This window comes from Paramormyrops kingsleyae, chromosome 7, assembly GCF_048594095.1.
Source record: "Paramormyrops kingsleyae isolate MSU_618 chromosome 7, PKINGS_0.4, whole genome shotgun sequence".
NCBI classification, from domain to species: Eukaryota; Metazoa; Chordata; class Actinopteri; order Osteoglossiformes; family Mormyridae; genus Paramormyrops; species Paramormyrops kingsleyae.
The window spans coordinates 26043193-26061577 of record NC_132803.1 but is presented as its reverse complement, the minus strand read 5'-3'; the positions used below and the strand labels follow the sequence as shown (position 1 = coordinate 26061577).

General features: G+C 42.0%; 1 protein-coding gene across 5 annotated transcripts in view; it reads left to right on the top strand.

Moving 5' to 3' along the window:
• Positions 1-18385, top strand: part of LOC111852587 (probable E3 ubiquitin-protein ligase HERC1) — a 63000-nt gene that overhangs the window by 32573 nt on the left and 12042 nt on the right. For 2 of the 5 annotated variants that reach the window (XM_072714628.1, XM_023828679.2), the window contains exons 39-64: positions 300-1051; positions 1148-1361; positions 2285-2439; positions 2871-2954; positions 4293-4497; positions 4636-4763; positions 6258-6466; positions 7520-7788; positions 8849-8901; positions 9027-9215; positions 9329-9503; positions 9970-10219; positions 10389-10602; positions 10869-11131; positions 11630-11757; positions 11855-11976; positions 12122-12337; positions 12529-12656; positions 12749-12948; positions 13553-13667; positions 13821-13952; positions 15864-15965; positions 16451-16624; positions 16761-17045; positions 17418-17483; positions 18076-18201. In XM_072714628.1, coding sequence (XP_072570729.1) covers positions 300-1051; positions 1148-1361; positions 2285-2439; positions 2871-2954; positions 4293-4497; positions 4636-4763; positions 6258-6466; positions 7520-7788; positions 8849-8901; positions 9027-9215; positions 9329-9503; positions 9970-10219; positions 10389-10602; positions 10869-11131; positions 11630-11757; positions 11855-11976; positions 12122-12337; positions 12529-12656; positions 12749-12948; positions 13553-13667; positions 13821-13952; positions 15864-15965; positions 16451-16624; positions 16761-17045; positions 17418-17483; positions 18076-18201 — 4954 coding nt within the window. Of the gene's footprint in view, positions 1-299; positions 1052-1147; positions 1362-1852; positions 1891-2284; positions 2440-2870; positions 2955-4292; positions 4498-4635; positions 4764-6257; positions 6467-7519; positions 7789-8848; positions 8902-9026; positions 9216-9328; positions 9504-9969; positions 10220-10388; positions 10603-10868; positions 11132-11629; positions 11758-11854; positions 11977-12121; positions 12338-12528; positions 12657-12748; positions 12949-13552; positions 13668-13820; positions 13953-15863; positions 15966-16450; positions 16625-16760; positions 17046-17417; positions 17484-18075; positions 18202-18385 lie in introns of all 5 variants that reach the window. The other 3 variants (XM_072714629.1, XM_072714626.1, XM_023828680.2) reach the window with 3 other exon arrangements.

Here is an 18385-nt window from a genome sequence, read left to right as displayed (position 1 = left end):
AAATGCCACAGTATATTGCATTACTGTAATGCTGTCCAAGCCTAAACTATAGTAGCAAAAGTGTATTTCTGTATAGATCAACTTTGTGTATTCTCTTCATTCATGTATATACATGTATATATATTTTTTGCCATTTTAACATTTCCTTTTTCAATTTTAAGTTTTTGTTTTCTTTCTATGTTTACTTTCCTGCTTTTTAATTTCCTTCTTCCTTCTGTTTATTTTCCCTCCCCCCCCATCCACCTTCTTTACCTCCATCTGTGTGTTGCATGTTCTGCTTCCCCACTCCACTAATCAAGCTTCCTGAATTCTTGGTCACCCAGCGACACGCCGCTCTCCTCCCTGGAGCCCACCGGCATGCCCCCCGTGGACCTAACGCGCCTCAGAGGCCTCAAACCCTCTGTCTTATTAGACCTGATGTTTCTGACTGGGATGCTGCAAGAGCACCATGGCCATCCACCACACAGGGAGGGCCATACGGAGGGCGGCCAGCAGAGTGAGCTGGAACGTCGGCTGGACGAGGACATCGCTCGCGCCGTGATGGATGGGGTGGACGGTACTGGCCTGATTGACGGACAAAGTGCTCCTGTCAAGTGCGACTTCCCTGAAGCGACAGATTCTCTTATGCCAACCAAAGACCTCTTTGGGTATCAGGAAGTCCTCCCTTTGCCATCTGGGACGTGCCAGCAGGCCAGGGCTGACATCTTTGCACTAGAGCTGCATGCCATCCGAGTCTCCTACCTCTTATTAGGTGCCTTAAAGTCACTGTCAGTAATCCTGAGCAGTGGGAAGTTTACCGATATACTCCTGCTGTCAAAAGCCGCAGCCCAAGGAAGCCCCAGTACAGCGAGGAGCAGCGCCGGCATGGAGGAATGCGCAGAGCTGAGGCTGGTCCTCCAGTTTGTTGTCCGAAGCATGGTGAAGTGGGCCGTCCGGACTTGCCCCATCAAACAGGAAGCATCACTGGCCGATCTGGAAAGAGCACAAATTATGATCTTCAAAGGGGCTATAAACAGGCTGCAAGAAGATTCTGGGGCTAAAGAACCAAAGGGTAAAATACAAATCGGTTATTTTCCGCCACGGTTTGTTTTGCTCTCGTGATGTTGTACTAAGGAGTTTATACTAAACCTTCTCATTTCCCACCCAGAGTCTGCACATCATCCTGTATCTCAGCCCGTGTCCAAGTCTTCGAGCACCATGTCTTTGTACAGTAATGGCTCAGAAGGCACCACCATATTTTGCCCGTCAAACGGAGCCACTGCATCGTCTTCCAGTAACGACTTGGCTGCCTCGTTGCTGTCTGCACTGCAAGCTGATGGTCTGGACAACTTCAACCCATTTCTCCCAATCAATCTCTTACAGTGAGTTTTATCTGCATAAAGAATGAGAGAAGGATCTGTTAATATGAGTGTGAAGAACATCATGTATGCATGTATGATGTATGTTTTTCCTTATACTAGATATTGGCAGTGGCAGATCTTTTTAGATGTATATTTATGTATTAACAGATGCAAAGTCATGTACTGGGAGTCTTTGTTCCTTACATGTCCGTTATATTCATGTTGATAATCCAACAACGTCAAGGACTGGATGCTTTGAACACATGATTTGGTCCTTAACACTGCTTCCAATAATCTCAGGTCCATCCATAAAGATTTTCTGAAATTAAGTTAAAATTTAAAACCTATGGTGTTCTATAAACAGAAGCATTTTACAGATGTAGCTGATTTTTTTAAAGACAAAAAAAAAACACCACACGTACGTACCAGCACAAATGCAGTGCTTTCATAGTTAGTTGTGCAAAACATGCAGCACAGCTTTTTAATGATTGTATGGGAAATTTTTGCTCCAGATCATTGTCAGTCAACAGCTCATCTGAAGGAAAGACAGGTGAGTGTGTGCAGCACTGATTGGTACCTCCTGCAGCACTGCCTGACTAACCACAGCTATTCCTACTTTCCACGAAGAGCAGATATACACACAAGTCTAAATGATTCTTTTTATATATATATTTTTGGTTTATCATTATTCTTATAATGAGCCTGGAGTGTGCTTAAACCTCAGTCTTTTCATACAGGTCAATATGACTAGTTGGCAATGGTCTCAAATCTGCAAGATTCCGGTATAACGGTTGGAAATATTTCTGAAAATCCCATCCCAAACAATAGACTGCAGTTGGAAGTCCTGTCCAATTACTGAAAAGGTTCCAAACGACTGGACAATTGGGGTGTCTCTGCTGTCTTGGAAGGTGAATCTAGCCCTCTATTGTCTTGGCTTTTTTTAGGCAGATGGTCTTAGCACGATTCCCCACCTTGACTGGCCTGATGAATAACCCAGTGTTGCATCCAGGCTTTAATGTGGCAAGCTCTCTTTCTTGTGAGGGTTTTACAGAGCCTCAACCTATCTTCCTGGAGCCATCTAGCCCCAGGAATCGAGCAGGTAAGGCATTTAGCCAATGATAAAGTAGGACAGTCAATCTTGCAAAAGATTAGCTCATGGACAATATGGATTATATCTCACTGGTAATGTCTTCTGTTGCATGGCGTACCATGGCTGTCTGTTACTCTGTGCTTTGTGAAAAGCTTAGTGCTTGGACAGGCCTTAGGTAGTTATGCTGTGCTGTTTGATGCATGGGTCAAGCTTATTTGTCAATATTTACATGTTATTTTAACAACTGCATTCCACAAAAATCCAAAACAGAACCTTTTTTCGTTATTACTCACTGCCATTAATTGAGATGTTCATGTAAAGCAAGATGTTATTTACTGCTGGGACCAGTTCTGTTATGAAAAACATATATGAGGAAATATTACTGCTAATACATTTTTGTTTTTTATATTCAGAATGTTGTTTTCTTCCTAAAATTCCAGAGTGTCCTCAAATGTTTGCCCCGGCACGGTTACTAGAAATGGGCTTCTCCATGAGACATATCTACAAAGCCATGGAAGCAGCAGGTACCTCAACATTAGATCATCTCAGTAGTAGTAATAGTACTAGTAAGATACTGTTTTGGCAGTTTGGGCAAATTTACAGTCATCCATTGACTCATGTCCTATCGAGTAACATCTGGTCGTGCTTACGTTCCATAAGAGTCTTAAAACATTTATAGAGAGGCGTCTGCTGCTGTAGTGATTTAGTTAATTGCATGTGATGTTATATCGTATATATAAAGATTGAGACATATCCTCTTCTGGGACGAAACCTGGACCTAAGTTGATGGATGCCTGTATATGTATTACAGTCGTTAGTATAAACAGCAACATTTCAGTGATAAACTTTTAATAACAAAAAAAAGTATGGTGAACATTACTATCGGTTTTTCATAATGCAATGCAAAAATGTAACAGTACAGTAGCACAAATTGACTGATTGCTTGAATAAGTGTGATGTGTTTGCTCTATGGGTTTTCTGTGTGTGCGTGTGTGTATGTGCGTGCGCGCGTGTGTGTGTGTGCGTGCGCGCGTGTGTGTGTACGTGAGTGTGTGCGTGAGTGTGTGCGTGAGTGTGTGCGTGAGTGTGTGCGTGCATGTGTGTGTGTGTGTGTGTGTGTGTGTGTGTGTGTGTGTGTGCACGCGCGCGCGCGCGCAAAAGTGCCTTTCAATTCCCTCCCACAGCCCAAAAACATGTGGTTTACATCATTTGTCACTTATTAATTGCCCACAGTGCATAGCTGTAGGTGTGTCCTGCAGAGTCCTGCCTGTGTTGTCTCATGACATATGGCACTGTTATGTTATCAGTCAAGGACTGATCTAAAATCAGCTATATACAAAAGACAAGAAACCTGTTATTCTGTATTAATTTGTGAACATCTTCATATAAATTAAGCATTTTATCTGTTATTCCTTTATTTAAAAAAATTATAAAAACAAAACATTTTAATGTAGTGTAACTTATTATTTATTTTTTCTCTGTGTCATTTGTTAACAGTGATGGCAGTTTCTATAATTGTAAATTAACATAATCGTCTCTGGTCCTCAGTTTCTTACTATGGTATTGACTCATTCAGATTGCTTCTGTGAAAATGTACAGCCAAACCTACAGCCCAGCAATTCATTTAAATTCATTCACTCAGGGATTTCAATGCCTGGCAAAGGACTGTGTGATAATTCTGCGATAGTTGGGCTTCTAAGTATTAATTTTGGAAATAAGTCCAAATAATAACTATTGATGCTTTACAGACTTTCTTTGTATTTTACAAACGTAACTTTGACACAGATTCACAGTGGCTGCAGAGGTTTTGCACCTTCTGCCGGGCTGTCAGGATTTCTGACCTCAGGGTTGGTCTTCCTCAGGTGTCACTGGGGAGGTGGACTCCCATACCATTGAAATGCTGGCCAGCTGGATGCTGGAGCACCCGCTGACTGCGGAGCAGCAGACTGAGGAGGCCCCCCCGAGTGGCGGCACCAACGGCCTGTCCCCCGAAGGGCCCCAGACCGTGCAGTGCCCGGAATCACCAGTCACCATGCCCTTACCAGAGACGAGTGAGCCTAGTGAAAGGTATATGCATATCAGGACATCAGTAAAAACATTATATGCATTTCCAAGGTGATCTATTGCACCTGTGAGATGTAAGTTATGGATTTACGAAGGAGGATATCTCCAGAATGAGAGTCAGGAATGTGTTTTTTTTTCCAGTCTCTTAGCTGGCCTAGACTTGGTGGAAAGGGAACACTTCCTGGATGTGCATCTGACCAGGAACAGGCCCCCCCCTGCCCGCCGCCATCGCTCCTGTCTCGGACAGAGGACATCCTTCAGAAGAGCTGGTGAGGCACTTTTCATGACAGGCATTGATCTGATAGAGTTCTCTGTGGTATTTATTCACTATGGTTTTAAAATGAGTTATACGTATCCATCTGCCTTCCAGCCATTTTTCCAGTAGAGGGTTGTGTGATGAATTTTACACTGTGCATGTTAAATATTCTTTCTTAGTGTGATATAATAAGGAATTTGCCCAAAGACTTCTTGCTGATGCCGGCTCACTAGGTACTGTAGCACTGTTGTCTTACAGCATTAGTGCTTGTGTTTTGAATCCCGCCTCTGCCTTCTGTCTATGTGGAGTTTGCATGGTTTCCCTGTCTTGTGTGGGTTTCTCCTGGGTACTCAGGTTTCCTTCTGCTGTTCAAAGATGTGTGGTTAGACTGATTGGCATCTCTGAAATGCCGGTAATGTGTGCTTGCATGTGTGAGCATGGACTGGCACTATCTAGGGTATACCTTAAAGGTGTGTCCTGTGCTGACATCTATCAGGATAAGCAGTTAGAAGGTAGATAGATGGATAGATAGATAGATAGATAGATAGATAGATAGATAGATAGATGGATGGATGGATGGATGGATGGATGGATGGATGGATGGATGGATGGATGTGTGTGATGGATGGATGGATGATGGATGGATGGATGGATTTGTGTGTTGGATGGATGGATGGATGTGCGTATTGGATTAGATTAGATTAGATTAGATTAGATTAGACTTTATTAATCCCACAATGGGGAAATTCTTTGAGAAACAGCAGCAATAATGAAAAAAGACAGTACAAAAAAGGACAGGATATGATCAGCAAAAAAATAACAATACAGATAATAAAAACAATAGAAAAAAAATTCTAAAACTGTAAAAATATATAAGTAAAAATGTAAGAAAAAAAGAAACATATACACAATGCTAGGTATATGGATAACAGCTGCTGAAATATATATATATATATATATATATATATATATATATATATATATATACATACATATATACATATATACACACACACACACAGATATACATATATATACACACATATGTACATATACAGGGATTATATATATACTGATTATGTGGTCACTGCAGTGATGTGTTGTAAAGTCTAATAGCTGTGGGGAGGAATGATCGACGGAAGCGCTCCTTCTTGCACTGAGGGTGTAGCAGTCTTGTGCTGAAGGAGCTGCTCAGAGCCTCCACAGTGTGGTGCAGGGGGTGGGAGGGGTTATCCATAATGGATGACAGTTTTAATATCATCCTTCTGTCCGCCACCTCCTCGATGGTGTCCAGTGTGCAGCCCAGGACAGAGCCAGCTTTCTTAACAAGCTTGTTAAGTTTTTTCCTGTCTCTGTCCGAGCTGCTCCCCGCCCAGCACACAACAGCGTAGAGAACTACTGAGGCCACTACTGTGTCGTAAAAAGTCCGTAGGATGGATGGATCTTTAAGAGTTGGGCAGTATGGCTATAATTCCAGTCCTGTTAAATGCGCACATTTCTCTTTCAGACTCACCCTCGCCCAGTCCAATCCCTCCACTGTACAGGCAGGACCCTGGGGCTTTGGACTGGGCAGAGCGGGCAGAGACGCACCCCTTTGCAGCAGAAGAGGAGTCTGAGCTGGGGTACATGGATGACACCTACCAAGAGGAACCCTATGAAGATCTGCTAACCCCTGAGTTCATCGGCTCTGAGAGGGATACACTTTGGATGGTAGAGGTGTTGCCTCTCTTTGTTTCTTATCTATCTCTGTTTCTTTCGGTGTTTTATGTGTAAATTGTATGTATGGATGATATTTCGAGTTTTAGCTGTAGTTTTATGTTATGTGCTCTTGCAACTTTTCATCTTTGTTTGAGGTTCTTCTTTTATTTAGCAGATTTATTATACAAAACTGAGTGCAGTGCATTTTACTGTAGATGCTTTCTGCTGTATTTTTCCTTTTCTTTTTTGTAAAAAAGTAGTGCTGGCTGATATGACTGAAAATTTGTATCCCGGTATTTTTCAATACTCTGGCAGATTCACGGTATATCACAGTATTTTTTCCTTCAAGTTCACCTTTACCGCAGCAGCAGGCAATTTGATGAATAAAATATGTTTCTGATGCTTTTAAAAAGGTTTTAAAAAGGTGTTTTTTAATTCAATATTCTAGATTTGAATATTTATTATATGATTGATTTATTTATTATAACCATGTACTTAGCACAAAATAAATTGTTTTGCTGTTTTGTTAGATTAATGATGTACATTTAGCTATATAGCGGCATGTTTTATTAAATATTACCGTATATTTAGCTTGGTAACAACACGGTTGCTTAACCAGCATGATTTTAACAATCATTATGTGATAAATCGATAACACTAGGGACTTTGCTTTAGTGATATGCATTTAATTGCAGACTTAATTATATTACACATAATTCAACTTTTCAGGCACAGACTAAAGCAGGAGCTATATATGCTATATAACTCGAACAGTTATACATGGAGAATAGCTGCGTTATAAAGATATAACTGTTAGTAAGAAGGGTATATTTAACTAACAGGGGTTCCCCTCTCATTACGCTCTGCACAACGATCGATGGCACTTTTTATGATAAAATTAATACTGTACGGGAAATGAAAACCGGTATACCGCCCAGCAACAGTGAAAGTATGAATGATATTTCAGAAGTTTTCAGTGCAGTCTTGCTATGAGGTGTTTTGTCATCTTTTTGTCTCCTGCTTATTTAAATGAATGATAATTAATAATTAAAGGCTGTGGTGTCCCGTCAGAGTGGGGCGGAGCACCCGGAGCCTCATGAGATGGTGGAGTGTGAGCTATGCAGCACCCTCACCCTGCAGTTCAACAACCACATGAAGCGGCAGCATCCCGGCTGCGGCCAGAGCGCCGGCCGGCGTGGTTACCGCAGCAACGGCGCCTACGTGGACGGCTGGTTCGGCGGGGAGTGCGGCTCCGGCAGCCCCTACTACCTGCTCTGCAGCTCGTGCCGCGAGAAGCACCTGGCTGCCAATTCGGGTGAGCTGGGCTCCAAATCCGACAGGTAAGGATGTGGACTTTCCTGCAGGTTTGCAGCCCATGTCACACTTTCTCAGCCGTTCCACCCGTTCATCATTTATCAGTTTCTCCTGATAGTCACTCTTTTACTTTTTTCTTTGCTTAAGATTCCCTTAACATCGCCCTTAAACAGATTCAGAACATAAAAAGGTGAGAAGATCAATAGGCTACAAGCTGAAATCTAATTTTAATAAATAATTCATACAAAAAAACAAGCTGCTGCATGTCAGACTTTAAACTGCAAAAGTATCGCCACAACACAGACATCTACAATATCCCCAAAATAAAAGCTGCTGTGGCTGCTTAGCTGTCATCTTCTTCACTGAAAACTGAAGCTTCCTCTGAAGAAGCGCTTCTCTCTTCTATGATGTTACCAAATTCTTAGCATGCTGTAATTGCGTTAGTTGGTGCGTTGTGATAGGCTGATGTGTGCTATCAATCATTTTTTCTTATTGACAGTTTATCAGAGTTTTTCCATTTTTTTGTCAATTAAATTTTGCTTAATGGTAAGTCGATATATCGTTTATATTTCCCAGCCCAATCGCGTCGCTAAATTTCGCTGACTGGGGAATTTTCGCAGGTAACGATCGGGTTTGCGTCCGTGCGCTGGCCCATTCAGGATTGAGCCGCATTTACGTGCCACTGTTCCGTGGCCCACTTACAGGCCGCTTGCGGTCCGCACCCGTTGAGAAAGCTTGGTCTGTATAACACAGATATAGTTTTGAAATCCTTGGTAGCGAATGGGGGACAGCTAACTTGCAACTCACCAGTTATACTAGGGCAGGTCTATTATGTCTGTGTACACATGTATGTAAAGCATTACTTTTCTCTTTATGTCAGAGACTCATACTTCCACAACCATCCACCAACTATGTTTAACTACAAAATTCATAATTTTTCATTCAGTTTTCCGAATGGCAAAATTAAAAAAATCACAATTATGAATTTTTATTTTAGCTGAATTTCTGACTTATTCATCAATGCGTAATGCGTAATTTCATCAAAATAGATGTATGTTTTTCATTCGATATTCCACTATTTTTCAGAATTAAAAGTGTGGCTTCTGGTTTGATTGGAAGATTAGACAGCACTTCTGATGGTAGGTTTGAGCTTAATTCCTCATTACTACCCATTGGTGGTTCAATCAGTCATTATAAAGATTTGGTTAATTTATGTCTGTGTAAATGTCTTTATGCAACGGTTTTATGGTTTCGTTATGTGTAGACGACTGGGAGCGCGAAGAGTGTGACACGGAAAAGCTGACGGGTCTGGAGGACTTTGGGGTTTTACTGCGACCCCTGGGTCTGAGTGAGAAGAAGCTGACCCCAGACCCCATCCCCTTCATAGAGAACGACCCCCTGGGGGCGCTAGTCACCAGTGCCGTCAGCCATGGCAAGGCAGCTTTCTGTAAAGGTAACCGATTCCTGCGGTCGTATCGCCGGCAATACTGCGCCGCTGTTAAACGCAAGCATCTGTATCACCATAACAGTGACGGGAATAAAGTACACGGCACTTTTCCTCGGCAGGAGGCCCTGTTTTTGAAGCGAAAAGTCCGCCTGTTAGCCCCAGTTTGGGGGAACAGGCTGCTTCCCTCCATGAGCCTCAGGACCGATTGCAGGCCCTGAGACGAGTCACCATGACAGCACAGATTTTGTTGGCCTACAGCATGGTGATGAACGCCCTTTCTCAGACGTCCTCAAGGTGATACTGGCCAGACATAACCGGACACTGCAGTTTTCCGTATTCTGTGTATAGTTACGTGCAGATAATATAGTATACTTGTAGCTATGGGAAGTTCGCTTTGTATAGCTGCCTTAAGCTACTGTAAGAATCTGTCATCTGTATTTAGCACAAGGCATTTGCGCACATTTTAAAGAGGGTCGTAGAATAAAAAAGGCCAAGAAGAATCTTCTCGTGTTCTTTTTTGGTTCTTGGTCCATTATCAAAATGCAAACCGCTTTAGGAAAATCTTGTGAGGGTACTTATAGTATAAAAGTAATATATTTAGATAATTTTTGGTTATGGGGTATAGATGACATTATATTTATGCCAGTATATGTGTGACATACATTATTTAAGGTGGTATCTTTGCTTAAAAGGTTTGATATCGATACCAAATGGAGCTGCTTTCTGATTGGATGCCTTTTGATCACCATCTTTCTCTCAGTACCTCTAGCTGCAGCCAGTCGTGTGGACTGGAAGCCCTGGGCTTAGCAGACATTCGTATCCTGGTGCGATTGATGTGCTTGGCAGCTGCAGGGCGGGTCCACACCGTCATGGGCCAGCTGGGCTCCGACGCTAGCTTGACAGCAGAAAGGACGGGCTTTGGTTTCCTCACCTTCCTCAGCTCCGCCATTGGCTGCCTCGTCTCCAGTAGCCCTGTATCCTACCGTCAGCTGGTGGACATCTGTACCCAGGTAGGTGCCATATTCCTCTCCCTGTCATTCTAAACACACATTTAAGGCCACAGGTGCTAACATGTTTTTGATTAATCTTTCTAGTAAATATGCTCTAGAGATTGCATTGGGTGAAGTGATCATTTTGAGGAATATACTGGTAAATAGATATTCTGTGATTCATTTTCAGGATCTGATGGCAGCCGCCACTGGTATGAATGTTGGGGCGATTAGTGACCCTCAGCAGAGAAGATGTCTCAACTCCACGGCAAAGACAGCCCAACAGGACTGCAAGGACCCCATGTCCCCTACCTTCCTGGTTACCCAAAGCCTGGTGTCCTTATTGTCAGAGAAGGGCGTCCGTTATCGGTACAGGTTGGAGAGAGTGGAGGCCGAGTCGAAGGGTATGTATAATTTTAAAATATAAATTTCTTAGAGGTATTATTACAACACTCTCATGAACATGATGAGCCTTCTTAATGGAAGTGTTTGATGAAGAGTTCGGCTAAAATGTTTGTATTTTTTTGAACTGATGGTAGTTTATATGCAAAAATTGCATCCTATTGTTCATCCATCCATCATCCATCACCGATTATCCAGTAGAGGGTGGTAGCATGCAAAATATTAGCTACTATAAATGCGTTTTTACTGATATTATTGATTGTTTCAGACAATGAAAGTTCATTGGGTATGGGCCCTCAACCCTCCCCAACTGTGCCAAGAGTAGGACCCTTGGAGCTGGCAAATGCCCTTGCCGCTTGCTGCCTGTCAGGCCGATTGACAAACAGGCACCGGCAGTGGGCTGCCCAGCAGCTGGTGCAGGCCCTCGCGGCCTCCGAGAGCGACAGCCCTGTGCGGCCGCAAACCTACAGTGACATGACGGGAGACCTGCGCAAGTGTCCAGTGAAGAAACTAGAGGGACACCAGAGCAGGGTAAACACACAACTAATGTGTTCGTAATAATGGGCTAAATGTCTGCGGCATGTATTACTCTGATTTTGCGTATAATCCAAAGATATTTTTAGCTACAAACGGTTTCTTAAATCTCAGTCAGAGCCTGCCCAAGTAATCATGGAACTAACTGACTGCTTAGTAGTGATGGCAAAATGAAGCTTCATGAACCATTTGCTGTGTTTTCTGATACCACTAGATGGTGCTCTCTATTCAAAACAGCGCTCAATGCATGCCCCAAAGCAAACCAATAGCGACATCTAGTGGGGTCACAAAATACAGAAAATGGTTCATGAAGCTTCGTTTGGCCATCACTACTGCTTATGGCCCAGTGGCCACCAGGGGACGCCCCATCTGATCATCTCGTCAGAATGTGAAGGAAGATGACAAAAATCATCTTGGTTAATCAAATTTAGCTTCATGGCCCAGAATTGTTGGGGCTGACCATGCTCACGGTGAAACTCCTGAACTCTGTCTCAGGTGACGAGCTGCAGCTGGAGCAATGAGCAAGGGCTGCTGGTGACTGGAGCTCAGGACGGGACAGTGCGAATCTGGGATGTTTCACAGACAGCAGCAGAGTTCCACAGTGCTCATACCAGCATCGAAAGGTGAGCACCACAGGGCCAGTTCCTGTGCCGCCGTGCTGCACTGTTGTTGGCTTTTTTTTCTATCAGGTTAATTGTGATTTGCTGTTATTCTCTGCAGCGACAGCAAAAACTCAGAGGGCACAGGAAATCTTCATTGTGTATCTCCAGTTGGCTGGAGTGCAAGAGGAACCTTTCTTGCTGCTTTCCAGAATAGATTGGTCAACATTTGGGCAGTAAATGGTGAGTAACATATATGTTGCCATCATGTTATTAGTTGTTTTAAATCTTAGATGAGTATGGCAGTGAAGAATCGTACTTCTGCTTGGTACTTTTGCTACTGCAATTTTGTCTGATAAATTTGTTAAATGTTATTTTTGTGTTTCAGGCCCCCAGGCTAATGTTGCAATGCAGCCATCCTGGGTCACAGCCCTGTCCTGGGTTCAAACATTCACTCCTTACTCCATTCCGTGTGTGGCCAGCCAGCCCAATGCTTCAGAAAGCCTGCTGGTGGGCAGGCTCGATGGCACCCTCTGCTGGCTGGAGGTCACTGAGGATTTGCAAGTCAAAAGCACAGAGCTGATCTGTTGTCAGAGAAAGGAAGGTGAGCTCTACTTTTCTCATTTATTCATTAGAACATTTCATGCTGTTAAATTTACTGGTTCTTGTAAGTCAGTAGATTTAGATGTAACTTTTGTTTCTAGTATGAAGTAACTTTTGTTTCTAGTATGCTATTTCCACATTTCCAAATGCTTCGTAATGTAACTTCTTTTGGTCATTTTCTTCTCCATTTAGCACCTCAATGCATTGCTTGGCACAGTTCGGACAAGCCTTTTGCCGTAGGGTATTCGGATGGAAAGATCCTGTTGGGAACTGTGGAGCCCAGTGACACAAAACAGCCTCTCATTTTGTCTGCCTTTCCTGTAAGAAAAATGCTTTTACTGCTTTATTTCTAAGGGTTTGTTGTCATGGGTGTTTCTAAGCGTCCCCCTCCCGTGATGACTTTCTTTTTCAGGAGAGCGTGAATGGCCTGAAGTGGGACCCTACAGGACACTTGCTCCTGTCAACAGGGCGCTCGGACGTGGTGAAAGTGTGGGGCCGTGCTGGGAGCTCTTGGCTTGCGCTCTATTCGCTCTTCCACACCAGCCTTGTCAATGTGACAGAGTGGTGTCCTCTTCCCGGGACAGGCTCAGAGCCTCATCTCATGATGGCTGTGTGAGTACAGTGTGTCAGGCTGCAAGGGGCTGCATCACACCTCTCACACCTTTATGAAGGCCAGCAATACAACAAATGTTATAAAGTGCTAGTTACTGAGGCATTTTCCCCCTGTTGAACAGTCTGTCATCCCTCCCCTGTTGTATAACGTTCAACATTGAGCACCTGCAGCTAAATGTAAAGTTTTTTTTCTTTTCTTTTCATTTTTAAGTGGAGTTGCTATAAAATGACAGGATAGTACCTAAAATTTAAGCTATTTCTAAAAAATGTTATAATCTCTTTAAATATAGGTTGATTGCAGTTTAAATATTTTATATGCTAAATATGCAAAATTTACGAATTAGTGCATTAAAATTAACAGATGCATTTTGACCTTGGTAATATTTCTTTGTAAATCAACATACTTTTCTTCTGAAGCTGAGGCTGTCATTTTGAGACATTAACAGTTTTATTATATAAATCATATAAATTAATGTAAATAAAATATGTAAAATATATTTAAATCAATATGTATAAATATTCAAATCAAATTGATTATAATTGTACTGTTAGTTGGAATACAGGATAAGCAAATGTTATGTATTCTTTATTTCTCTCCTAAAAGAGGGTGCCAAAATGGTGTGGTTTGTGTGTGGACTGTGCCACAAGGGGGCACCATTGTATCCAGTCCCAATATTTTGAGCAGCACTTCTAGCCAAGAGAAGATGAGTGATATGAAGGTAATTTCTATTAAAGTAAAATATTTTATTTTAAAATTTACAGATTGTTGTTGGTTTTTACTGTGAAATTATTAGCTTAATGTACTCAGTATATTCTCAAAAATTTGGTTCACAGCTTGATATGTGTATATGCGGTTTGTCTTTCCTGTTAAGCGTGGACACGCAAAATGTGTGTTCAGACTCAACGGCCACGTCACCGCAGTAAAGACGCTGTCTTTTTGCCCCAATGGGATGGCGCTCTTGTCTGGAGGGATTGGTGGGCTTCTGAACATCTGGTCACTGCAAGTGAGTGTTACCCGTCCCAGTCTAGGGGTCACCTTACGGCGTGTAACATGACTAAGGCTTCTTTTTCATTTCAATATTTCATAAGCTGACAGTTCTAAGTGAAAGAAATAAATCTGTTGATGTTATATTTAATATGATAATGGATTTTTAAAATACAGGGATACACCCATTATATCAAATAACAGTAAAATTACATTCTGTGTGGTAGGAGGGAATCATAGCCGTGCCATCTGCTTTTCCTGGCATTTCAAATGGTCGATGATTATTATCATGCTATAATAATAATACTAATAACAAGGAGGAATAAGAATTATTATTATTGTTAATGTTATCTGAAGGTATTATTTGTAGAGGACTGGCAAAGTAATTTTCAAATAAATCGATGCGAGGTGATATCTACAGCAGTCCTCATAGATAGTTCAACAGCAGAGATGTACAGACATGTTTCCTTTACAGTATTTTGCTAAAAAAGGTCTCTTCCCATTTTTCCCCATTGGTTTCACGCTTCAAGATCATTGTTTACAAGTCAAGTAGTGTCAGTCCAGCTTTGCTTCAAGAAAACGGTCTGAGAAAAACTTGGGAATTTTAATTTTGAATGTACTGGTATGAGAAAATTGTGGCAAAGAATGGCAGCAAAGGACAGCTGTTTCACAGCTCAGCACATGGGGGGCAGATGAAAAGAAAAATAATTAAAATATTATCGCAACCTTAATTACCTTTAATAGTAATGGTAATTATTAGGTTCAAGCTGACTGGGCAGCTGACGTCATTCTGCAACACTCAGTAATCGCTCAGTATGACTGAAGAGGCACTTCAGTGTCTTCTTGCATTACTTCAGTCATATATAGACAGAAATAATCTCATTGGTATTAAATCTTGTATTAAATAATAATAGTGTCACAGATTATGCTTTTAAGGTAGTTGGTTTAAATGTGTATGGATGGGTATCTCTTAGACTCCTGGAAAACTTGGGTTCTCTACAGGGATGCGCATTTCAGGCAGAATTACTAGTGGAATTTCGCTGTACATTCATTCATTGTCTGAATATTATTAGATTAACCTCGCTTCCACCCACCCTCGCCACACACACAGAGAAACATGTATGGAATATGGATCCAAATATTTGTTTCCTTCCATACAGAATGAGGTATTACTCATTGGTGCAAAAGGATAACGTAAAACAATAAAAAAGTAGCTTGAATAAATTAAATTGAAACTGAAAACAAATTAAACTGAAAAAATAATTATAAATATTTACCCAAATTGAGGCCAAATAGACATTGTTATTATTTAGCAATAGAGTCTGCCTTTACTGGGAAAGGCGGGTCAATAGTTTACACTCTGGTTAACTCACTAAAAAGTCTCACAGTTTGCTAAAAAAAAAAATCCCCTATTTAAAATTTTATTAAAAAATGAGAATTTCGAGAACATATTTAACGCTAACCATGAGAACCTAAATGTACATTAAAAATTAGCAGCTTTAATCAGATTCGTTTATACTTGTTGCCTCAAGTTGTGCAAATAAATACGAAGCAGTGCCAACACTTGCTTTTGCACATTTTTTTTTCTGTTGAATCTGAAATATCCTGATCCTGAAATATTTCCATTCAGTGAAAGAGGAATGTCTTCTGGTGATCAGGAGTGAGCAAGGGTGAAAGTGATTATGACTGGGCTCTGAACGAATAAACCACAGACTTATTCGAGAATGGATAAAGTGCAATGGATTATATTGTTGCCAAGTAATTTTTAAAATAGATCATTTATTGTTCTTTTTTGTTTTTATTTTGATTTTCTGCACCATCTTGAATATTCGCATATTCGACAATATTGACTCGTCCCCAGTTTTAGGCTGCATACAGGCAGCAGCCTCACATTATGTCAACTGTATCTGAGATTTTCCCTCTGTATTAGGATGGATCAGTCCTGCAGACAGTGGTGACAGGCTTGGGTTCGGTGGTCTCTACCGCCTGGATAGAGAATGTGGGGGTCGCTGCTTGCTCGGGGAGGTCTAAGGTAGGTGATGAGTTGGTGAATAGGTCTGTGTGTGTGTGTGTGTGTGGATTTGCATAGATCACATTTGAGGACCAAAATGTCCCCAAAGTGTGGTAAAACCTGAAACTTCCTTACATTTTTCAGGTCCCCATTTGGATAACCTCAATTTTATAAAAATCTGTGAATGCAATCAAAAAAGTGAAAATACCAAAAGTCTTGTATTTTATTAGCTTACTTATGGTTAAGGTTAGGGCTGGGTAGGGGTTAAGGGTGTCGTGATTGGGATTAGGGTTTTTCCCATAGAAATGAATGGAAGGTCCCCATTTAGATAGGCACACCAACTTGTTCTGTGGATTTTTTCGGGAAATTTGAAAAAGTTTTTGTCTTCTAGACCTGACACAAATAAACTTTCATAGTAGAAATCTTCTTCCATGAAGTAGTTTTTTTTTGGCCCATTTTACTGGGTTTTAGTTAACAGCAATACATTTTTAATGCCTTGTTCCCAGGACGTGCTGCTGATCCGCTGCTGTCCGGAGTGGATTTCTCAAAACCACATCCTGGCCACCTGCCGTGTGGTGCTCAGAAGTCAGGGAATTACAGGATTAAACCGGGCTTCCTGCATGGCTGTCTTTTTAGAGAGGCTACCTTCACTCCTGCAAGAGCAGTATAACTACGAGAAGGTATATCTAACTATAGACACACCATTCTGTAGTCATAAATAAAAGCCAGTTGCAATTTAAATTGTCATTTTAACAAAATGTAAGCGTGCCCAATATTTTTTGTCATTCCTTTTGCAATGACATCGTCTGCTTGCAGAGTCACGTGACTGGTGGTGACCAGCTGGTCCACAGTGCCTTCCTGCAGAGCTTGGCCTCGCTTGCAGTCGGCTTGTCCCTGGACCAGCTTCTCTGTCGCCCCCCCACACCCCCCCACCATACCGGTGCTGAATCAGGGTCCTGCCCACCCGAGTGGAGCTGGCTGGCGACCTTTGCTGCCACTGTCAAGAGTGCCGAAGCCTTAGCCAAAGGAGCCATGTTCCCAGAGTCGTTCGCTGTTCCCGGCTTTCAGCAGAGCGGAATGACCGAGATCCCCAGTCCTCTGGTAAGGCAAAGCAGACGGGTCATTTCAGAGCAGAGGTTGGCAAATCCACTTTTAGAAACTGCACTTATGATGAACTTGGAAGATGACTTGGAAGATGTTAATGAGACACGGTTCTCACTAATTTACCCCAAGTGATGCGTCTGCATATTGTCAGTAATTGCTTCAATAATGCAAGGTAGAGTCAATATCAGGACACCCTGCAGCTCCGAAATAATGGAGTCACCAGTCCCTGCTGTATGTGACAGTATATTCTGAATACTGATATGTATCATTTTGGTGAAAACTAAGGCAAATTAATCCTCTGAACTTTCTCCAACATCATGTGAACTTCAGTAACCACAAAGCAGTGCCTTTGGCATATTTATTTTCCAGGATAACAGTAAGTGGAGCTTCATGATGGATGAACAGCTCATGTCATGGGCGACGTCCAGGCCTGAGGTAATAAATATGTCTGTAGGCTTAGCCAGACTTTGTTTGTGTATTCATTCAGTTAATGCACCGCAAAGGGGATTTGACTATGGACAATAAAACAAACTCACAGTACACAATGCGTAAATAACTGGCAGGACTACTGCATGAATGCACATTTCCACTATGTCCATGCTCTGATTTGCTATTTAATTAAAAAAAAAAAAACCTGAATATGAAATCTTTCATATCAAACCTTTTCTCATGTAAAACTGGTAAGCAGTAATATAAAGAAATTGTGTGTCTTCATATTATTTTTCTTATGGAAGTGTTTCTCAGACTGGTTTTTGGACACCCTCAGACACTCCACGTTTTTATTGGAGGAAGCAAAAATGTGGCCTATCTGGCCAGGAGCTGAGAGGGAGCAAAAATGTGGACTGTCTGTGGGTCACAGAAACCGGGTTGGGAAACACTGTCTTATGGGGATTAATACAGTAATCTGAATTTCAGTTGGTGTTCAGGTCATTGAAAGAGGGATCCACAACATTTAAATATTTAAATGGAAATTGAGTTGCACTGGTAATTCCTAACTCTGAAAACTGAAGTGGCGTCTTTATTTCAGGATTGGCAGCAGGGGGGGAAGAGCGAGGTGTTCCTCTGGGGTAGTGGACGGCACGGACAGCTGGCTGACGCAGGGACCAACCTGACTGTGCCTACCCTCGCTCCGTCCCTGTCTCAGACACAGCAGGTGAAGACCGTGCCTTACACACAAACACAGTCTAATAAGTACCCACCATTTCAGTGCAGACCGTGCCTTACACACACACACAATCTAACAAGTACCCACCATTTCAGTGCAGACCGTGCCTTACACACAAACACAGTCTAACAAGTACCCACCATTTCAGTGCAGACCGTGCCTTACACACAAA